General features: G+C 41.8%; 1 protein-coding gene and 1 long non-coding RNA gene across 2 annotated transcripts in view; one reads left to right on the top strand and one right to left on the bottom strand.

Moving 5' to 3' along the window:
- LOC309370761 overlaps positions 1–7,375 on the top strand; it is a 34,065-nt gene extending 26,690 nt beyond the window's left edge. The window contains exons 3-5 of the long non-coding RNA XR_014168652.1: positions 341–458; positions 2,587–2,672; positions 7,264–7,375. This is a non-coding gene — a long non-coding RNA (uncharacterized lncRNA). The remainder of the gene's footprint in view (positions 1–340; positions 459–2,586; positions 2,673–7,263) is intronic.
- On the bottom strand, positions 2,540–10,359 carry NPS (neuropeptide S). Its single transcript, XM_081912878.1, has 3 exons — positions 10,257–10,359; positions 10,052–10,133; positions 2,540–3,742 (listed from the first exon to the last, which is right to left on the bottom strand). The coding sequence occupies exons 1-3, from the start codon at positions 10,262–10,264 to the stop codon at positions 3,563–3,565; spliced, it is 270 nt and encodes an 89-aa protein (XP_081769004.1). The 5' UTR covers positions 10,265–10,359; the 3' UTR covers positions 2,540–3,562.
- Positions 10,360–24,347: the final 13,988 nt, after the last annotated feature.

Genomic DNA, 24,347 nt, shown 5'->3' with positions numbered 1-24,347 from the left:
CATGGCAATAATCAAATTGCTCTATGCCATTACAATAACTAAATTTCAATCTTGTAAGTTAAATAATGTGCTTTATATATCTAGTTATCTAACCGCCTATTTTGCCTGTAAGCTGCAAACAGTAAAAATGTTCCCTTTCCCCATTTCTCATGTTGTTGTTTCAGAGGTTTTATATTCGGGCTTGGTGTTCTCTCACACATGCACACAAAAGCCACGTAAGTTGCAATTTGAAACACTACTGTGAACAAGAGGCTATTTGGATTGAGGCATTGATGCAGGTTATGACAGGGCAAGGTCATTCCATATTGGGCAACGCTGTAATTTGTATCATTACTTGCAGGGAAATTGTTAGAGGAGTGGCTGACAAGAACCCAGCCTCTAAAGTCTGACCCAGAGGGAACTGCTAAGAGAAGCAGATCAATCGCTTGCAGCAGCAATCTCATGCCCAGAAGAGACCGGTATGATTAATCCCTTCTTGGAGTCTGATTCACCGACCTTGGCTGCATACTAGACTTCTCTGCTCATAACCATCCTGTCATGCTTCGAGTCAAAGTGGTGAAGCAGTAATAAAAAGAAACAAAAAGCTGGACATTTCCCAGCCACATCATTGCATGATTATGGGTTGACTAGAGTTTTTTCTAAACCACATTAGGGCCAGTTCTTAAGATACAGGAGAACTGCTGCTCCCATATGGATACATTCCATGCTACTCCAAAACATTAGAACTACAAAACATCTGGGAGTATTCAGCAAAGTAGTGTCCCCTCCCCACTCTGCAACAGAGAAGGACAACACTGGCTTATAAAGCCATCCTGGTCCTTGGCATCTCCCATGTGATCTCACTATTTAAATATTATAGGAATGAATATAGGAAAATAGGAAGGACACTCCTTCTGGGTGGCAAAAATTAATGATTCTGTGTACAGAACCATGGATTGTAATTATTCAATAAGTACCTAAATACTAACCTGATCTCAATATAGATAGTTAGGATGATGGCTCATAGCCTTTTCTGAAATAGTGGAATTTGGCCCAACCACAGGTATAAGTGTTAAACCAGCCATCTGAGCAGTTTACTATAAGTAAAGATTGCAATTCAGCTGATAGTGAGGGATGAATGTGAAAAGATTATTACAGGCTGGATGGCACTTGGGAATATAATAAACCATCCAGGCAATTATGATCTCAAGTCTGCTCAAGCTGACATGAAGAAAGAAAGAAAGAAAGAAAGAAAGAAAGAAAGAAAGAAAGAAAGAAAGAAAGAAAGAAAGAAAGATAACCAAGTGATATTCTAGGCTTCCATTTGAATCACCCCAACAAATTTCTGTGCTTGTCTATTGTTGTGTATGGAAGCCACTCTGAAGACAGACTTATAAATTGATGGTTGCAATTGGTTTCAGGCGTGCCTGGTTTCTAGTGTAATCCAATGGGTAAAAGCTCACAGTCTTCCCTTTCTCTACGTTGTAAATGTCCCCATTCCTGTCTGGTCCCCAAAGTTGCTTTGTGTTTACATCACAATATTGGCCTCAGGGACTCCCATGCAGAGTTGGCAACATTGGGTGCATGCTGAGGCCCATTTGCAATCTGTGCATCCAACTCCTGGCCCTGCTGCTCTTCCTTCTCATTGATGTTTGCTGTTCACTTGCCCTCTCCAAGCAAGCACTGAGAGAAGCGAGGAGAAGGCTCTGCACAGTAATCTCAGCATACCTTGTCCCCTGTCTTGAAGGGTACTGTTAAATGACACCGGAGGGAGAAGCAAAGGTATGTGCAAAGCAGCAGCAGTAAGGAAGAAGAGAATGTGTGCCCACTGAGGGAAGAGGCCCACTGGTAGCATCTTGCTTACCTCCCCCCCCCCCCCAAGTTTGAATTGGCACTGTTCCCCTGCTGACATGGGGATTCTCCATACATAAAAAGGCTCTTAGTAGTGTATGTACTTCTATGCTACCAGTATATTGTACTTCCCAACCACTGGTATCCAAAGATTTGGGAGCAAAAGAACAACATTATGTGCATTTTTTGTTGGTAGTATTGTTTGATGCAGTGTACATAATTCTGGCTAACATAGGTTAGTTGGAGTGCCCCCCTCCCCCCCATAGACCACTTGAAATTTGTTGAGGGTCTTGGTGGACCACAATGCCTGATGTAGCTATTTTGATGTGCTGTGCTATATCCTAATGATATTTTAAATTATATTTTTATGGACACACCTCGGACCACGTGAATGAAGCTCACAAATCTTTGGTGGTCCATGGACCAGTTTGGAAACCCCTGCATTGGAAGGAAGTCTGCATTCTAAAATATACCAAAGATGCTCCTCCCAAGTGGCTTCAGATAAATCAGAAATCTCCAACTCTTGTTGACAATTTGTGCCAAAAAAAATGTCCGCCCTTCAGCTTGTACATAGTTTTTATTCATATGAAAACAATGATAGATGATGCTGTTTCTTTTTATGCACTTAAGACAACTCAAATTTATTATTCAGATTTTACATCTGCTTTTACAAATGTAATTATTACTGTTGAAAAGCTTAAATGGAAGTTTTGAATTTACCTTATACAATGATTAATATGTTTGCTTTGCTTTCAGAATGCAGCTAATCGAATGCCTTCATAACATCTTTATGCCAGCATGCAGAAATTCTTACATCACTTCTCTGAGGAAATGGCCACAAGGTAAAAGTCACACAAATAATGTAACTCAGCAGATGACCTTTTCTTGTTGACAAAATCTACAATGTTTTGAGACTGCACAGCTAACCAGGTCTATTTTTGTACAGCAGAGGAATAAACGCAGAGACATAAAGAGGAAACTAGACTAGTTTCTGTTATAGCACACCCATTAGTTGATAGTTGGCTCATCTGAATATATGATTCTGTACATAGAGGATAATCTATATAATGATTAGGGGAAGAATATGTCATGCACATTAATCTACTTTCACTGGCGTCAATACTGGGACTAAAAACTTAACTTGTCCAAAATATAGTTCAAAACACTTTCTTGTAGAACCTGTATTGAAAAACGCTTGGTTTCCTGACACCCCTGCAGATTGAATTTGGCTTTCTGTTCCATGCAACTTCCATTTATCCAAATACCCAGTGCTTTCTATGAATGAGATTGTACTAAAATGGTTTCATGTAAATGAGCATTGTGTCAGCAAAATTACAAAACAGCGCTTCTGTGTACTAGAGATGAGCACATTCAGATTATTAAATTGGTTTCTTCACAACAGGTTCCAAATGGTTCATAACAAAACACAAGGCCCATATTTGTGTTAAGACATCTGTTAACAGGTGGAATGAAACCAAAAACACTTTTTATATCAACGCAAAAATGTATGCTGTTATTTTTTATTTTTTAAAAGAAATGCCTTTGAACAATCACATTTGCTTCACTTGGCTTGTACCATTTCAAATAAACATCTTTTTACATTATGAACACACTGATACATTTGTCTCTGTTGGCTCCATTGCTCATCTAAAAATGCAGTACAAACAATTTTAAAGCACATTCAGTTTAACTTTATACATTCTGATTTGTAGGTATTTCCTCCAGCACTTGCTTATGACTTAGCTCTTTGATAGGAATTTTTTTTAATTCCTGAGCCAACCCCATTCCGAAAGGACCTCTTAATATAAGACTTCTCCAGAAAAGGCTTTAACAATGCTAGTTCTTCGGACCCATCCACCTTGGCTAGGCAACTATTGAGCAGGAGGAGACAGTAATCAGAGTTCCCAGACAGCTGGCAATTCAAAGAAAAAGGATTATTGCTCTGAAGATTTTGGTTTGTTTGTCTGTTTTTTTAAAAAAATAACAGATAAGGAAAAGCCATGTTATGGATTTATATGCTTGTGACAGGGGCACATATGTATGTATACACACAAACTCATTTAGGCTTAAAAAGACATGGATGAATTTGTATTAGCTGTAGATTAAGGGTATAGAATGTCAGGTTTTCATAAGGTCCATGGATATGAAAGCACAGCTTACCTGGAAGAATTGTTAGTATTGTAGACTGTGCTCACAAGCGAGCCATTTTACTGTATCATTAATGATGTTCTATTGTTCTGGCTTTCTTTTAAGATAGGGCTACTTTTCCTGTCGCTGATTTTTGTGTGCGTGACTAATCATCTAACCGTACATGCTGACAGGAAAAAAAATACCTTTATATAGTCAAACTTCAGAGTGCACGGCTGATGCTTTTTAATGAGGCTTTGAGGTATTATCTTTCCCCAACCTTGTCTTAAGGGCTCAGGGAGACACACAATAACACCCTTTTGACATGTAATCCTTACTAGCACCCTTTGAACTCAGGTAGGCCGACAAATTGCAACTTTTTGTGCCCTGTGAAATTGCTGACCAGGGCTTGGAACCTGGGTCTTCTCCCTTTAAAGGCAGCCATATGCTTTGTCCACCACAGCTTTGAGGGTTAAGATGCTATACACCTTAGCTGACCAGGCCCTCAGACATGCTTCAGCAATGAATGTGTGGCAGCACTTGTGAATGGCAGCTAAGCTTCCATTCAAAAGTGGCACTGCTGTCCACTGCTGAACTCACCATAGCCAGTGAATGGTGTCATGGTCAGGTGAGGCTGCTAAGTGGCCCTTCCAAGCCATGGGACCAGTGGATAGGGTCTGACCTGGTAGACTGCTGGCCCCAGGCCTGAGTCCTTGCCCTATCACATAGTTCACGCAATCTGGCCCCTCCTCAAAACCAGCATGTGGAAAATGAAAACAGTGGCTCTCATGGCAAGGTAGGACATGGGAGATTTGTGGCAATGCAGCTGCCAGTGACAGGTACTCATGGGAGACTCAATGAGCCCCAAAGCAGCACAAGCTGTTTGTGGGGAGGAAATTTAAATATTCTGGCCAGCAGACCTTGCCATTTTCTATCCACTATTTAAATTTCCTATGATGTCCCAGAGCAACACTGTGTTGCAGGCAATGTTGGAAATTTAAGTGGATTCTAGGTTCAGTCACCCAGTGCTACCCAAAGGACAAGACTAGTAAAATCATCTAAAGGAGGTAGGCTGGCATCATTAGTGGCAGTGGCAGTGAGGTCCTGCAGCTGGCCAAGGGTGCTGAGTGCCTAAGCCCGGCCTGATGACTTCATTTTAGCTGAGAAGCATGAGCCGCCTGCACCTCCAGGTTCAGCCTGGACTAGGTAGATCTAGTTTTGGACTCATGGGTTAAAAATTAAGTTGTACCCCCAGTGGGGTCCTGGGATCCCCCAAATCCTGGAGATTTCTAATCATAGAGCTAAAAATCTCAAGGGAGACTGGCCAAACCATCTGTGGGCTTTCTTCGCTTTCCAGAAATACCCAACACTTACAACATGCTTAATGCAAAAGCTCTTGAATTTCCAGAGGTGTAATAATAACCACACAGGGTTTGGAATATTTTATAATATATTTTAAAGGCAAATAGACAATGAATATGGTGTGTGCGTAATGAAGCAATGAATGCATTTAATGATTCATATTCTCGCAATGAGATCCATTAAGAATGCTATTAAAAATGGATGACCTCTAATCAATATCCTGGCAAAAAACAAAACCCCAACAACAAACCTCATAATTATTGCACAGAAACAGAAGCTTATTGATATTTAATTGAAATTCAATACAAGGGGCAGACTAATGGGTCCCACTTATACAGGCAATGCATTTTATTAATTAAAAGGTGATTGCATAATTGTAATATGAAACTACTTTTAGTTTACAGCTCTATAAATATAAGCACAGAGCAATCCTAACTCCCACCTGTTGAAGGTGGAGGGTTAGGATGTGCCAGATGTTTTGCACAACCTTTTTTTTTTTTTTTTTTGCTAGGCTACATGATAGAGCCCCCCTGCTCTCCCTCCTGGCAGAAGTGGCTGTTAACAGACTACCTCTTGTTTCTGCTGTACTGACTAGAGTTGGCACAGCAGAAACATGGGGGGGGGGGACTGGCCAGTTTGAGCAGAAGGACTTTGGATGTAGCAGGGTTCCACCACTGACCACCCCAGTTGGGAGTTAAGTTTGGTAGCTAAGTCTCTTTGAATTCATTGAGTCTTATTTTTGAATGTATAGGATTGCACTGTTACATCCATTTTGATTCTCAGCTTGTCTATAAATCCAGAAATGGCCCTGGTCATTCCATAAAAGGTGTGTGTGTGATGGAGAACACCCATATTGAAAGATGCTATCTGTCCCAAGTTGGATCCAGTTTATCCTTGCAATTAATGTTTTAGTGCTGGCTCTGTAAAAACCACCATCGATGCAGAGACGGATTATATCATTTAGAAGCATTTTTACTCATTTCATTTCCTCAAAAGCTTGTCTTCATTTGTTTTAACGATAAAGCTAACTTTTCTAATTTCATGCTCTAGACTCAAGCTCTGTGATACCCACCTATATACAGTGTATATTACTTGTCTGAACAGGAAGAAGTTCACTGGGCACTGAAATGAACATTCCCAAGTTAGGTGGAGTTACGAACCTGGACCATTTGTCCATCCTGCCCAGTGTTTGCTGCTTTACTGACTGTCGATGACACTGCACAGTTTCAAGGGCAAACTAGTTGCAAGATTAAATCTCTATTTGCATTGGTGGCAATGGGGCATTTCCTCCTTATGCAAATAGCAACTTCAGAGGATGAAGTTTCCTCAGGATTGGAGCTGGGGAGGAAATGGTTACATTCCTTCCCCATACCTGCTGAGATGCTGCTAATGATCAGATCCCTGCTCCATGGGTGCTATTTGCATATATATAGCCATTTTAAATGCACATTTAACATCATGTCTTCCTGGAGATGCTAGGACCTGGGATCTTTTGCAAGCAAAGTGTGTGCTGGACCACTAAGGTATGGTGGGTCTTCCTTCCTCCTAAGCCATCTTTCAGAGGCATGCCACAACTTGGGAGGAGAAGGTACTGGAAGCAGCACTGTAACACTATGGTAAAGTCTAGTGGAGGAAGCTTCAGTCAGATTACATACGACCCAGTGTAAAAAGAGTGGCCAAATTCCCACAGGTGGTGGTTTCCTGACAATATTACACATAGCTAGAAGAAGAAAAGTGGAGAATGAAGAATTCTACAAGATATTTTTACAGCTGTGGGATATACAGAAACACGGGACTTAATTACTGTAATAAAACTACAGTCTAATTGAGTATTACAAAGCATCGATGATCATCCTGGACAATATATCTGCTTTTTCGGTGGTAATTTCTTTTGATTCACAGAAAATTAATTTATCTCACTTGTCATTTGGCTTTGGTCCAAAGAAACTTAGGAGCAGCAGGATCTTTCAGCGCACGGTGTGTTTGGAGATAAACTGCATCCTGTACGTGAGGATTGGGCACAAGGGGACGCTCTGGTGCTAATGAATGCAGTTGCTCATGGTCTTGCTCTACAGCTGGCTGTGATGCTGTTCCCTCCTGCCCGGCAGGTATTGCAAATCCACACAATCTGTTTCATTCCATTCATTTATGGATCTTAAGGATGCCAGTGACTACAACAAAAGGAAGCCCTTTTGGTTGTTCCACATGCTGCAGATGTTCCTCATGACTCCTGTGGGGACGCCTACCTTGTGGGTCTCCTGGAAACCCTTTGGGGAAGAGAGCACTGTCAGATTATGGGGAGGGAAATGAGTAGCCAAGCATTATTCGGAGGTGAAAGTGGGTCTGGTGCTCTCTCCCAGGACAAAGCAATGGCTCTTAGAAAGGGAGGAGTCCCATCCACCTAGACGTAGTGCCCACTTGCAGGCTAGACATTCCCACTGGAATAGAGATTCACACCGCACCTTAGCTTAAAAGTTTGTCACTGATCCTGGACCCGTGAATCATAGCCCTTTCTTCTAGATCAGGCTGTTCTGCCTTGTGGGCTGTATTTACTGGTACTCTTTTCCTGCTGCCAAGTCTGTACTATTCTCCTGCTTTAATAAAAATCTCTCCCTGACATACAAGTCAGAGCATCTGCTGTCATGTTTTGGGATGGGAGCAAGGGCAGCGTATCCCACCCCACCCCTAGTCATGCTTTAAAAAATACATGGCAGGTTGCAATTATGTTGAAATCACTTTTGTACCACTTTAACAGCCATGGCTTTCCCCAAAGAATCCTGGGAACTGTAGTTTGTTAAGGATGCTGAGAGTTGATAGGAAAGCCCTCACAGAGCTACAATTGCCAGCTCTGTTAACAAACTACAGTTCCCAGGACTCTTTGCTGGAAGTTGTCACAAGTGTTAAATTAGTGTAGGAAAGGTTTTAGCAGTATGGTGTGGATGTGACCATAGTATGGAAGGAGATGCTCACACGCATCCCCTTCAAAAGCAATGTGACTAGAAGGTATCAAGACCTTTACTTGAAATTGAGTCTCATTGGAGCCCTGGCAAAACTACACATGGTGTGGTGCAATGTGTGTGCCTGGATCTACTAATGTCTTCGTCCTTTTCCAAAAGCAGATGTTGCAGGGGCAGTTTTGATGGGAGTAAAGACCCAAATTACTTTGCCAGCCTAATTCCCCAATACAACTCATTTCCCAGAGCTGCTGTTCACCATAGGTCCAATCCAACTGCATTTATGTTTTCTTCTGTTCAGCTAATAGCAGCTGAGTGGTGGTGATTTATACTAGAAAATCAGCACCAGCAAAAAGGGTCTCAGTTGTAGGGAGATGGATACAATGGCTTGTAACCAACCACTCCCTTTATCTGACAGAGCCTTTTCTGAAGGAGTTCTATCAGTCTAAGACTTTCCTTCCAGGGTAGGGAACCTTTTAATGCAGTCCATTTAGTATGGGAACCCCGATTCAGATCCCTTCACAACCCCAGGAAAGTCTCTCGCTGTTCCTTCAGAAAGTTGTGGAGAATATAAAATATAAATTGCACGACACAGCGTGCAATATTAAATACACCGTTCCCCCAAAGTCATAAATAATCCCAGTGAAGCTTTTGAGAATGAATTCCCAGAATTAAGCAAGTGCTGAAATATCATCTTTAGTTTCCTATAGGAATGTTGTGGTGTTTTAATGAGATATTTTTTAAAGGCTCAGGTGTGGAATAACAAATAATAAATGTTTTTATTATTACAAATAATGGAGCAGCTGCCCACATGTATGGAAGTGATTTCCCCACCCTCCAACAATATTTTGTCTAACAGTGAGATTGTTAGTTTTGAATGTACAAACAACACATTTAAAGCATATTCAAAGCACATACACATCCGCCAAGAATCCTTAGATGCTAGGTGGGGAAGTATGCTAAAGGTGCTGTGCATTGTAGTTCTGTGTGAGGTAAACTAGTTCCCAGGAATCATGAGTGGGATGTTTTGCATTATTATTCAAATATCTGCTAAATGAGTTTTGCACCTGTGCATCTTAGACTTCGAGAAATAATTGGTTTAGCACTCTCTCTTCTTAACCAAGTAGAGTCTTTCCGCTGTTAGATACAGCCTTAACTTTCAGAAAATATTAGTACTGTGCTCATTTGTTAAAATGTGATTCCCCACACCCACCTATACATTAAAACCATTCTGTTTTCTTCAAATCTATAGCAGGTCTCCATCATAGAATCAGTGTTTTAAGTTAATAAAGATATAAGTAGTGCAATCCTATACAGGTCCTACACACACTGATCTGGGGGAAAGTTCCATGGAATCCAAGGAGACTTACTACTTAATAAATAAATATAAGTCAGATTGCACTGCTAGATAGATATATTGGAGAAAAGTGATTGGGCGGGGGGGGGAGGACAAGCCATACTAAATCAAGTTTATAGCATCGAACACATTAATTCTCAGTTTCACGCTTCAATCACTGGAACAGCATCCCTCACATAAAGTGACTAAAGTCTGGATTCATGGAAATCAATAAGTGGAAGGTTGTTACAGCTTTTGTAGATGCACAAAAATGCTTAACAGAACAGGTCCTATGTAATGCCATAGCTAGACTTCCATAAAGGGCATTTGACAGAATTAAGTTGAGTATGTTTAATAATGTTGGTGCTTAAAGGAGTTTTATATGATATTTTAAAAATTAATTACATATTATATCTCTAGCTAAGTAAGGTTTATTGCTTACCGTAGAAGGGACAAGAGGGTAACATCTCCACATCTGCATTGCCGAGATCCAGAGAATTAATAGAACATTTAGCCTGAGGAGACTGGATAAAAAACACCCAAAATGGAAAAACCACCACAAATTAGTTTAACACCCGTTCAGAAGACAAATGGCATTTTATACATGATGCTATAATTTCCCCCAAGCATATATCTGATATATTTACCTGATCATTTCTTCTATTCTATTTTATGAAACTTTCAGCTGCAAGTAGAAATCCACAGCTGTATAAGCACTCCCCTTATCTTACTCCTAAACAACCATTTTATACCAAAGGTTCAGGAGCAAAAATGTCACCAAATCGCATTTATGTCTGACTAATTGGTCACCGGTTGGCCTTTATTCTTGTTAAATGGGAGTGGGGAGATGCAAGGAGGCAGCTTCATTCCCGGCATGGAGATACCAAGTGACTAAACTGACAACATTGCCATTAAAAGCATGGCATTTTAACGAGGCATTTAAAATCATTCACACCTGGCCTTTGTCTCTGTGGGACAAATTGTCCAATGTCTACACTGTTTTATAAAGGTGTACTGTTGTATAAAGGTGTTGTATATAGGGCTTGGGAGGGAAGGGGGGGGAGAGAATCCCCACACCAATTTATTAAGCAATAATATTTTTTAAAAAAATTATTCCAGGGTTGATTTGTATTTTTAAAATTTGTACATGATATTTGCACAGCACTTTGCCTACTTCCCTAGTGCACAATTTTCAATAGGAACGGGACTAAGTCTGGTCAGATCTTAGATGGTCAGCTTAGCAGGTGTGTCATGGACCAATCTGAGATAATCCTACAGTAATGGCACTCTCACAGATGTGGATGGAAGCCTGTGGCTCAGTGACAGAGCACCCACCTTACATGCAAAAGATTCCAGGTTCATCCCAGGGGCCTCTCCCAGCCTTGCCATGTGTGTGTACACACACACCAACCCTATTTCACCCTGGCCTGGCCACAGAAGATGCTCACAGGTTGCAGCGTCAAACGAGTCAAGGGAGGGAGAGGCATTTTGATGCTTGGCTTCATTGGCACAGAATTTGCCGTTACACACATTGTCACCTAGACAGCATCTTAAAAAGTAGAGACATCACCTTGCCAACAAAGGTCCGTATAGTAAAAGCTATGGTTTCCCCAGTAGTGATGTATGGAAGTGAGAGCTGGATCATAAAGAATGCTGATCGCCGAAGAATTGATGCTTTTGAATTGTGGTGCTGGAGGAGACTCTTGAGAGTCCCATGGACTGCAAGAAGATCAAACCGATCCATTCTTAAGGAAATCAGCCCTGAGTGCTCACTGGAAGGACAGATCCTGAAGCTGAGACTCCAGTACTTTGGCCACCTCATGAGAAGAGAAGACTCCCTGGAAAAGACCCTGATGTTGGGAAAGATGGAGGGCACAAGGAGTAGGGGACGACAGAGGACGAGATGGTTGGATAGTGTTCTCGAAGCTACCAGCATGAGTTTGACCAAACTACGGGAGGCAGTGGAAGACAGAAGTGCCTGGCGTGCTCTGGTCCATGGGGTCACAAAGAGTTGGACACGACTAAACGGCTAAACAACAACAACACATAGTCACATAAAGGACACAGAGTCCTTGGAAAGAAGGGATTGGTTCACCAAAGGTTACACAATCTGCCATGTTCCTACTATAAAGCTCTGCACTCGCTTCTGCTAATCATGAGCATTCGGCCAGCTCTTGGTTAGAACGAAGCTTCTCCTTCTGTTTCCCAAATTGTCTTTCTCTGTTGTTTCTGTATCTTGCTGGGATTTCCATTATCACAGAATGAGAATCAGAACTGCAACTTGCCAGTGGTGGCTCATTTTCCAGTTTGCACCTTCTGATGGCCTGAAGCCAAACAAATCGATCGACAAATTCCAGAAAACTAGTAAGCAAGCTTGTCTTTATGCCAACTTGGCACAGCGAAAGCCAATGCAATATTTATACTGAGACACTCAGCAATTCCAACCAAATGTTGGAAGACAAATGTCGCTCTGTGGTGAGATGACCCACATCAGTTTGTTTGTTTTTTAGTAGAGCAAAGGTTATATGTGCTCTGGCTGTGGACAAATTCAGAAGAAAGCCAAACAGACAAGCTCTTGCTCATGACTAGAAACTCTACAGACTTGGCATAGCCAAGTGGGTGAGCCAATTGCAGGGAACCCCTCCATGCAAGCAGGAGCTCATGGAGCTCACACAGCTGTATCACTTCACTGAAAAATAAAGAAACTTTGTGGGGTAGGACAAAAGTCAGCCCACCTGTTCACTCTATACTAGAAGTGGGTAACCTCCAGCCTATGGTACCCAGCAGGGGTTCTCATTTGGACCATGGGGCCATTTCCCCCAAATTATGCCCACCTGCACCACACCGACATCACAGGTGTTGCGAGGTGTGGGTCACATGACTAGAAAGGAAAAATCAGGATTGTCCTGGTTATTCCTTTGCAAGTGAGCCTTGCATTTGGTGCCAAATTCAACCCCTGCAGGAATCAGCAGCATTATGGTGTTCCTAGTAAGCAACCCCCAAGTGCAGCCAATCTCTATTGCAAGCAATGGTTGTACCCAGCACTAGTCAGCAGATTGGGACTGATCGTTGTGCCCACGCCTGCCCTACTTACTCCTGCCCTGCATATGCCATATTTAAAGGGCTATTTACAAACCAGACTCCAGGTGATCCTTCAGTGACTAAGTTGCAGATAGACATTTCTATAAATACTGAAGTTGTTGGAAAGCAAATGTCAAGAGCACCATTCTTTAATATCAAAATAAATCTAGTGGGGTTTTTCCCTGTTATACAAGTGGGGCTGCACTTTGATGTGCTCCTATTTTGGTTTCCTGCCAGCCATGCACTCCTCAAGGAGTACAGCATTCCTTTTGCCCTTTCCCTAGTTTTCTTCCTTTGCAATATTTTGGAATCTGAGCTCACTGGGCATGCTCAGTCCTCATCATGTCTCCTCCCCACCTACATGACTGTGTTTTCCACCAGCAAATATATTTTGTACCTTTGAAAAAGTTAACCCAGTGCTGCTGATAAAGATAGGTGACTGGGGCGTGATTTTGCTATTATTAATATATATCAGGAATGGGAAACTTGCGACCAATCAGATGTTGCTGTATTCCAACTCACCTCACCCCTCACCATTAGCTATGCTGACTGCAGCTGATGGGACTCACAGTTGCAGAACTTCTGGACTCTTCACCCCCTAGAATACTGAGCAGCCTTTCTCCCAAACAGGTGCCTTCCAGCCAGCTTGGACTACAACTCCCATCAGCTGCAATTGGATGCTGATACAGAATACAGTGCTGGAGCAATGGAGGATTTCACAACATGTAGCTAAGGTCACTTTCTATTACCTCTTTCCTTTGCTTTTAAACTGGCTGTTAGATTCAGAGTGCTAGCTAGGTGTTAATTTTGTGACCAGCAATTAAAAACAGATATCTTTAGGAGACAATTAGCTTAAACCACTTCAGTGGAACGTCTTCTAGCTTTTAGAAGCTGATGGGTTAAGAATGTCTCCTCGATAATGTTTCAAGCACCATCTGTTTATTTGTCCATGAATAAGGTCTAATAAAATAAGTAAAGCTTAAATGGATGCACAGAATGGGTAGGGGGAAGCAACAACATGTATTTTAAAAGATGAGAGTAAATTGCTTTAGAGGAAATGGAAGGAATAAAAGAAACATTGACAAAGCCTTTTTTTTTTAGTGTGACTATTAGAACTTTAGAAAATACAGGTGTCACAGTAATAGACTGTCCTTGAGACTTCAGTGCTGATAATGTTAAAACAACAACAAAAATCCCCCTCCATCCATAGTTCTAAGGTTTATACTTGAGTGTCTTGGATCATTACGTTTTAAGAGCTCTACACACAGTTCATAGCCATGGAAGCTTTTTGTTCCCATGTTTTGATATTTTTTCATTGCAGGAATGAAAAGAACTAGGATCTAGAGTGACTTTGCATTGGGAATGCAAAGGAAAAGCATAAGTCAACAACAGGTTCTGCCAAGTGAGAGAATAACAATAAGAGATGAAACAGAGTCAGATACAGAAATGGGGGGGGGGGCAGGAACAGATAATGTGACGGACTATTTAATAACTTAAATATGGATCAGGCCATTGGACCATCTAGTCCAGTATCCTGTTCTCACAGTGGCCAAACACGACCTATGGGAAACCTGCAAGTGGAACGTAAGTGCAACAACACTTCCCTTCCTCCAACTTTCTTCTCTTTAAAAACTTCTAACAACAATAAACAAAATAGAAAAGGTGGTCTTGCTGAAGCATCAAACTTAAGTCAAGGCACGACTCACTTGTGGAAGATCAGTGTGGTAGCAGGTACACACAGAAAGCATTGTTGACTGAAGTGTGCACTGCTCTGAAATCTGACATGGGGAAGGGTGATGCATAAGCACTGGTGGAGGAAGAGGTGTGCTGGAGGAGCGCACTGCCCCCAGCAGCGTAATCCCGGCGGGGTGCCATCACAGCTGCCCCCTCCCGCCTACGAACGGTGCGCCATGCCCCCAAGATGCATGCCATGCCCCTATGGGCAGCGCACCACACCCCCAGGACACGCGCCAGCCCCGCCCCCGTCTGCTGTCTGCCCCGCGGTGCCGGAGCACGAAGCTCCGCCACTATGCATAAGTGCTTAAAATACATAAAGAAGTGGCCGGGAGCCATTACAAAGAAGGCTTGAAATAGTCAATGGTGCTTCAGTTAGCTCAAGAGTGGGGGAAACCTTTTGAGACCGAAGGCCACATGGCAATATTTCTTTCTTGACAACCTTCAGGCGGGCCAAACGTCAGTGGTGGGTGGCATCAGAGGCTAAAGTGGGTGGAATAATGAATACCTGTGCACAGTAGGCAAGTTTACACACCCACACCCCTCTTTATCCTCTATCCTGACAAGTGAGAGGCATTATTAGAGTCCAAGGACACATCTCAGCCAGGTAAAAACATTCATAGCACATAGCAGGGTGTGGAATGGGAAAAGTTCTGCGGGCCACAGACAGGACCCAGGAAGGCCACATTCAGACTCTGGGACTGAGGACCTCCACCCCTGTGTCCATCTATTAAGACAGAATAGGGTGGCAAAGGAAAGTGTGGAGAGAAGAAAAGGAGGAACGTGTCATGTGGTCACTTGCTTGTCCAGACCAGAGTACTGACTCAGTGTTGCAAGCTGGAACCAATTGGATAAGTGTTTGTGCATGACCTATCAAGAACAGTTTCTGAATAGCTGCAGTGCCAGCAGATTTTTGACAGCTGGCCAGCACTGAGCTGTGTCAGGAGGATTGCGCTATCTGTATCATAAATCTACAGGCCCTTGCTCAGGACTTTTGGAGGACATGGATCATGGAATGTAAGGGATTCACAGATGCCCTCGGAAATGGGGAATGGAACCCACGGTGAAGAGCACACAAGGAGTCTGTGACGCTTTCCTGCTGTTTGATCCCTCAAGTCCTTGCTAGAGCTGAGTTCATGAAGAGGATATCAACCTTAATTTGCATGAAAATGGAGCTCAGTAAACGCAGATACAATTAAAACCAAGGCTAAACTTTATTAAAGAAGGCTCAAACCTATACAACTTTTCACTGTACCAGAACCATCCAGTTAATCCGCTTATCTCTTAGGGCTGAACGTAGTGTACCTGCCGAGGCTTCAAATGACAGGATTTACTCTCTGAACAAGGCTTGATTTGCTGAATATGTAAATAGTCAAATATTCTCCTGACAGTTTGCATGACTGAAGTTACTTGTCAATGCTCGTAAGAAGCATAGTATTAAAAACGAATATATTCAATTGCATATATATATATATATATATATATATATATATATATATATATATATATGTCTTGGGACTGTTCAGATGGATAAGACTCTGGCAGTTCAATCCTGTGCATGCTTACTCAGAAGTAAGCCTAACAAAATTGGATGGTCTGTACTTCCAGGTAAAAAAGCACAGGGTTAAAACTGCTGCTGTAATTTAGAACCACTTTACAGTGGTACCTCAGGTTATGAACGGAGGTCTGTTCTTAACCCGAAACCGTTCTTAATCTGAGGTGCGCTTTTGCTAATGGGGCCTCCCGCTGCCCCCGCGCCACCAGTGCACAATTTCCGTTCTCATCCTGGGGCAAAGTTCGCAACCCGAGGTACTACTTCCGAGTTGGCAGAGTTTGTAACCCAAAGTGTTTGTAACCAGAAGCGTTTATAACCTGAGGTACCACTGTACTTAGGTTGTGTGCAAATTAGACATTTAAACTACAGTTCCCACGATTCTCTGGGGGGTGCCTTACATGTATGGTGTGTACGCAGCCTAAGAGAAAGGAGTCAGCTACATATTTCATGGTGTGAAATTCAAAAAATAAAATAAAATCCGGTAATACCCAGGGACAAGAGAAAATTCATTTCTGCCCTAGCACTGCAGCTGTTAGTACAATATCCATTACAACAGTAGTTAGCCTATTTATTATGAATTATCCCCAGTGAGTACAGTATATCCCCTTTTAGTCTGTCAATGATAAAAAAAAAATGGTTTAAAGCAATGCCACCAGCAGGACAAGCTTCCTCAACATCAGAAAAGGCTTGCCTAAACAAATAGGTTTTCAACAGATGTTTGAAGCACCCAATGCATATAGAGCTTCCCAAACCCAGTCTAGCAAGGCATTACAGAGGTTGGTGCTATAGCTGGAAAGGCCCATTCTTGTGTGGTTTCTAAACAGCAATCCAATGGCTATGGCCAATGGCCAGCAGTCCCTCATCTGAGGAACATGAAGATCAGCAGTTCCACTTAGCTGATTGCAGTCTCTAGGAGCTTGTGATCAAGAGCTTGTGACCAGGACTTGTAAACAGGGGCGTGGGATTGGTGGAAGAGACTAAGAACAGTGAGCTTGTGTCTTTTGGATGAAGGCTGGTTGCTTGTCTGAGCTGTTTGGAGGCTTGATTGTGCATTTGTTTGTGGGTGTGACCATGCACTCTGCTAGCACCAGGTTGGGGGAGGATGATCTCAACATGTATCGGTGGCGTTCAGTCTCCCCATGGTGCCTTTTAAAACTAACCCTTTGGGAGTTTTATCATATCTAAGGTATAAATATATCCTCTTGCACAGGAGGTTGCAAGACAGTGGTGTTGCCTATAGTCAGACATTTCAACAATTTGCAGCAAAATAGTAATAATGTCGCATTGTCAACAATTGACAGCAAAGGCAGAACATCTTGCTCCTAAATTATAACCAGGCAAGTAGTACACCCCATGACATGACTGTTTTTACCAAAGTATCTGCTCTGAGAATGACAGAAATATAAATTACTTCTCCAGGTACGTTTTATGGCTCCAGCCTTAAGAAGATGCAAAAATACTGTTTAATGTGTCTCAGTCATAGTTCTCTATTTATAAACGTAATTCCTAATATGTAAGTATATTTTTCCTTCCATCTCCTTCCCCATCCCACTATACTTTAAATATTCAGGAAGAGCGTGGGAAGAAAATCTATACGTTCCTTTGCATAATTCTCACAATACGAGTCAAGTCTGTGTTTGCTCTGTCTCTGGGCAGAAACTGCTAATTATGTCCATTGCACTGAGTTTGGGACCCAATCCATGACTGACCTAAACATTAAGTGATGCATCTTCTGATCCTTTTTGCAAAAAGAGACAATTTCCTCAGGGACTTTGGTGGAAACAACCAAACCTGTATTCATAACATCTGGCACACAGCAAGAAAAATCTATTTTCTTAAAATAAAATAAAAATCTTAACCACAACCAAGCATTTCAACCCCCAAATGCTATCAATATTTTCAGCATTCCAACTGACAAGGAAGGTTTCTGCCTGATTTGAACACCACAGAAGCAAAATATGATCTGGGGTTTAGGTGCATTTTTATTATTTGTTTATTTTTGGAATTCCAAAAATGCTGGTACACTTTTATCTGATATAATAAAGTATCATTTTAATATGGAAGACAGCACAGGCAGTAAGAGGCACACAACAAATCTGAGAGCCACAGAGAAAAGCGATTAGCATATCTTCTTGGTTCCCCTCCCCCATTCCCCTCCCGCGTGTCAATATAAATTAGACTTGGTGAAGCTTCTCATATGGATTACTAAGGGAACTGCCACCTTGGAAGGAGATATCAGCCTCCAGTTGAAGACACCTGTCAATGCTGAAACTTAATTTAGGGTCAGGCGGGAATAGATGTCCCATCGGTCATCTGTGAAATGATGGCAAACAGTTTTGAATGGAACAGCAGAGATGAGTACCCATACAATGACAAGAAAATTCGGCATAGCACAACCATGAAAATCAATATTTCAAGCAGTGGCAGAAAAAAAAACTGCTGTCATACTGGCAGAAGGAAGCAAAATGAGATCCCCGTACAGCCGAATCTACAGACTAGTTAAGCCAAAATGCCAGGGTTGAAGCCAATCCTGTTCCTACTGAAGGCATGGGTGCTAAATCAACTTAAATCCAAGTACTTCAGCTAAACCGGATTGAACTACAACAAAAAAAGCAATAAAAAGCATCTATTAAAACTGTGCTGGGGAAGGCCTAAATAACAACTTGGGTAAATACGTTCAAAGTAAAGCTTATTACGAAAGCAACCATTGCTACATGCTGGATTACATCCTGTCCCCATCTGTTCCAAGGCAAATGTTGAGTAGCTCCTTGGCTCCAAACAGACTTATACTGAAAATGAAAGTCTCAACCCAGTGGGAAATTAGTCTAGCATCAGTAACACTGCCACCTGGAGCAGGGTGGGGTTACCGGTACCTAGGGGGGTGTTAAGAGGCAAGCAGGTAAAGGGCGGCAATGGAGGTGTAAATGAATATCAGACTTTGAAAAGCACTGGTTCATCAACTTTGCTGAATCAATTAAACAAAATAGTTTTAAGTGGATTTTGAATAAATGTGCAATTAATTGTTACTGTTTTGAATTTTATGTGTTATTATCTTCCTTGGTGGCTTGCGCAAACTGCTATTCTGAAGGATGTTTTGTTGCAGTGTAAAGAAGGAGGAGTGATGAAGAGTTTATGGAATCAAGGGGGGGGGCATAGTCCAAAAAAGTTTGGGAACCACTGCTCTATTTTATTGCATCCCCCCACCCCAAACCTTTGAGCCATGCAAGATTCCAGAGGTTCCAGGCGCTTACCCAGGGTTTTGGAAATAAGGCACAGTGGAGACTATGATGTCTTTGATATATGGTTTGTTTGCACATATATATCATATATGTTTGATTTCTGCTTGAATCCGAGGCTGTGGATATGAGACAAGCAAGGCCCTCTTGGGTGTTAATGCTGTGAACCCCTCCATTGTAGGCTCAGCTTGCATATATGTGTAAATAAACCGTATATCATAAAGACACCACAGTCTCTGCTGTCCCTCATTCCAAAGTAAACACAAACCCTGGGTAAACACCTGAAACCCATGGAATCTCGCACTGCTTGGTTTGGGGGTGGTGTGCAACAATTTGTTTCTCAGGCTATTGCATGGGTAGGCAAACTAAGGCCTGAGGGCCGGATCCAGCCCAATCGCCTTCTAAATCCGGCCCGTGGATGGTCCGGGAATCAGCATGTTTTCACATGAGTAGAATGTGTGCTTTTATTTAAAATGCATCTTTGGGTTATTTGTGCAGTGTAGGAATTTGTTCTCCCCCACCCCCTTCAAAATATAGTCCGGCCCCGCACAAGGTCTGAGAGACAGTGGACTAGCCCCCTGCTGAAAACGTTTGTTGACCCCTGGGCTATTGGGTTCAGCACAACTACATCCTCCTTTTTCATTCAGTAGAATGGCCTGTGTGGTTGTGGATTTGGCTGCCTGTCTGAGCTGCAAATGCCACTTCTGCCCATTTCCTTAGCTTCATGTCTCCTGTAGCTAATATGGACCTGCCCCTGCAAGGGCTCAGATACTGCTGCAACACTTGGTTAATGTGTCCCTTTGTCTCTTCGGAGGCAAAATGAAATAGTTTGGCAGATTCTCCAATTTGCGAAGGAGGGTGATAAAGAAATGGAAAAGCTCCCTCGAGTCTTGAGAATGTCAACAGCACCACCCCTTTCAGTCTGCATGGATCCTTTCAGCCTCTCACTTAACACAGCAGGCCAACTGCTAGCCAACGCTGCCGCTCAGAGACCCCCTACCCAAGTCAGCGCAAAAGCACCTGGAGCTATTTTCCCCCAAAGAGATGGAAAGGGTGCAGCAAGCATGAAAGGTTCAGAATGCCTCTGAGGAGTTTCAAGAGGCCACTTAATATCAAGGAAAGTTTCCCGGCGAGCAGAGGGAAGGCGTTTAAAATATATATTTCTGCTAAAAATGTGGAAATCAAATCCTTCGTCGGCCTTGGCACACGGATTTCAAGCGGGAGAAGGAACACCAAAAAAGTGGTGCGTGAGGAAGGAGAGAGTGAAAGCAGGTAACACAAAGCCTACATATTTCCAGTCATCACTTATCAGATGCTACCCTTTGTTAAATTGATGAGTGACAGCCAGGAGCTTTACTACAGCTAGAAATGTCAGCACCAGATCATTATTTGATGACTATCATTGCTAGCATAAAGGTCCTCGTGTAGAATAAAGCTAATGTTGCTGTCGTACAATTCAGTGCCCAGCCTGACATGCCTTTTGTCTGAATGTAAGCCACAGAGCCTCATCCAATGAAAAGGCTCAGCCAAGAATATCATATACCAAGGGATGTTAAGATTTTTCCTTTCTCCTTTACACTTGTCAAAGGGGATGGAATGCTATCTTGTTGTATGATGTGTACATCTTTCAGCAAATAATGACTACGAGAGAGAGCTGCGGCTCAGTGGAATTTCCCAGGTTCAGCAGTTGGCAGAATTAACCCCTTAAGATGCAAACTGAATGATCCTTGCTGCTGCAGCTGCAGCACTTCTAGCACTTCCCCTGCCTAAATTCCCCTGCCTGAAAATGAAGTGAGTTAACCAGGACTAGGCTTCAGTCTGAAAGGATTGTCAGCTCAGCTCTAGTACTGAAAGCTCAGAAATAATAATAATAATAATAATAATAATAATAATAATAATAATAATAATAATAATTTCTACCACGCCAATGTGGATGGGTTTCCCCAGCCACTCTGGGCAGCTTTCAACAGAATAAAAATAACAGAAGCGTATTAAAACTTCAAACATTAAAAACTTCCCTAAAAAGGGCTGCTTTCAGATGTCTTCTAAAAGTCAGATAGTTGTTTATTTCCTTGACATCTGATGGGACTGCGTTCCACAGGGCAGGCTCCACTACCAAGAAGGCCCTCTGCCTGGTCTGCACTTTATTTGGAGCTTCTCTCTCTCTCTCTCTCTCTCTCTCTCTCTCTCTCTCTCTCTCTCTCTCTCTCTCTCTTTCTTTCTTTCCTCTGGTAAATCTCTCTCTCTTTATTTATTTCTTACCTCTGGTAAATTTGACTGGTAAATTTGAGGTCCAAGTAAAAACAAAGTAGATCTGAGAAGCCAACCCCTGAAAGGTCTGCCTACCACTCATTCAGACATTACTGAGCTTAGATGGACCAATGGTCTAACTCTGTGTAAGGCCACTTCCTATGCTCCTTACTCTGCTGTTTTCATATACTAGTGCCACTTATTTAATAAGGGCCCCTTCACCCACTATCTGTTATATAACTTTGTTCTTATTCTATGTTATCATTTCTATTCTCCTTAATGCTGATATAAAGCTTGAGAGTATTTAGATGATGCCAAAATGTAACATTACTACAATGCATGTATATTACATTTTGTGATGTTGCACCGGTGCAGTGATTGAAATGCCACATGCTTGGCACTTCTGCACTGATGTAAAGTAAAGGGACCCCTGACTATTAGGTCCAGTTACGGACAACTCTGGGGTTGCTGCACTCATCTCGCTTTACTGGCCGAGGGAGCCGGCGTACAGCTTCCGGGTCATGTGGCTAGCATGACTAAGCCACTTCTGTAGAACCAGAGTAGCGCACAGCAACGCCGTTTACCTTCCCGCCAGAGTGGTACATATTTATCCACTTGCACTTTGATGTGTGTTCAAACTGCTATGTAGCACATCTTTAGACCAGGCTGCTAGTCAGAAGAGTGAAACATCATTACACGGCTTCTGTATGCAAGATAATATAATATAAATAGGACAGAGCCAATATAAAATGTCACAGTCATTTCAGAAACAAACATAGATAAGAACTTCATAATCCGCTCAGAAGCATTTTGTCGACAAAGATAAAGGTGTTATTGGACAAATCATTTGTTTGCTCTTAATTATCCATCCCATGCTCTACACTCATTTTCCCCACAACTCTCTAGGATGAAATCGCTTGTAAATCTTATATTTCATGTTGGAGAAACCAGATTAAAGTCTAAGGATGGAAACAAGGAAGGAAACAAATGTCCCAGAAAATCTACTCATTCTGCTACTTGAAGGGTCACAGCAGAACTAAAATGCCTATAAAACTACACCTGAACCTGAAATCGTTATAACGGGGAGCATATTTATGGTTGATAGAAGTGCTCTGCTTCTTTTTGTTTTATTGTTTTTTACAGTCAAACATCATTAGTATTACAGGCACACCTCTTCTTCTTGTCAAGGGGCAATAGCAACTTTAATACAAAAGAATCTTCCAGTCAGGTATCTAGGTTTGAAAAGAATCGTACCCGCAAGACACAACCATATTTCACTATTAAACCGAGAGATTATAAGTGGTGCTTGGCTGAATACCCACCCACACCCATACCCACCCACAAAATGTGTGGGATATTCAGTGACTTCAAGGGGGGGATGTGAATTTATTTAAAGGGGGGAGCTTATATTTGTGATTCCCAGTTTTTGGGAACTAGTTGCTGCACTCAGGTATTGCTTGTGGGCTTCCCATCAACATCTGGCTGACCACTGCAAGGGTGGCAAATCTGTTGTTTCTAACATTACATATTTTATTGGCTATACTAATTTTAGAAGGCTTTGTACATGCTGGCCCAAGCCATCAGACTAAATTAATTCACATGACACTTGAGAAATGATGATGTGTGGCTGTTGTCCTGCACAGGGAAGATCTTTACGAAGGAGGAAAAAACTCCACATGTGAAATGGAGTGTGCAGTCAGCCCTACACATTATCACTCAGAACTGAGTTCAGTAGAACTTATTCCCCAATAACAGTTCACATTTTAGCATCATTTTGGAAAGTAGAGTCTGGGCAAGAGCTACATATCTGCTGCTTAGGTCTGACCACATTACTGTGGAGTTACATCTATATCTATCTATCATCTATCTATCTATCATCTATCTATCTATCTATCTATCTATCATCTATCTATCTATCTATCTATCTATCTATCATCTATCTATCATCTATCTATCATCTATCTATCTACCTACCTATCTATATCTATCTATCTATCTATCTATCTATCTATCTATCTATCTATCTATCTATCATCTATCTATCTATATCTATCATCTATCTATCTATCTATCTATCTATCTATCTATCTATCTATCTATCATCTATCTATCATCTATCTATCTATCATCTATCTATCTATCATCTATCTATCATCATCTATCTATATCTATCATCTATCTATCATCTATCTATCTATCTATCTATCTATCTATCTATCTATCTATCATCTATCTATCTATCGGAATTTGTACTCCACAGTCAGAAAAAGTGGTGCAGTGCTGTTTTCCCTAATTGCTTTGCTCTTTTAAGCCCCATTGCAACAAGCCAAGATTTCCTTTAGGTTTGAGCAGAGCAAAGTCTAAGTGATGGGATCAGGCAAGCTCCTCTACCACCAACAAAAGTAAGACATTCATTTCCATGTTATGCCAGCAAGAAGGTAGCAGCTCCCTAAATATGAAGATGTTTCTGTTGCCTGGGAAACTTCCCCCTTTTGTCTGCAGTATTACAAATGACATATTGTGTATATTTGTCTTCAGTTACAAGATTATCATGTTGCCTATATACTGTATGCCGTAACTGAAGGAGGAACCCTTCCAGAGTGAAATCCACTCAAAAATGTAGTGTAATAGTAAGTACATAAAACAAAAAAATGTTATTAGATGATCAGGCAAGGCAACAGATATGTAAGCCAAAGGATTGGCTAAATTGAAAGGAAATGTTAATTCTTAAGGAGGTTGGATGGCCGTCCATCATGGATGCTTTAGCTGAGATTCCTGCATTTCAGGGGGTTGGACTAGATGTCCCTTGGGGTCCCTTCCAATTCTACAATTCTATTACACTGGTCAACAACAAATTTGTTGTCTGTGTTTTTTCAGTTGAT

The sequence above is a fragment of the Podarcis melisellensis genome (assembly GCF_964234715.1).
Source record: "Podarcis melisellensis genome assembly, chromosome: 5".
Taxonomy (NCBI): Eukaryota; Metazoa; Chordata; class Lepidosauria; order Squamata; family Lacertidae; genus Podarcis; species Podarcis melisellensis.
Note: the sequence above shows the minus strand (reverse complement) of the source record. Positions and strands in the feature narration are given on the sequence as shown.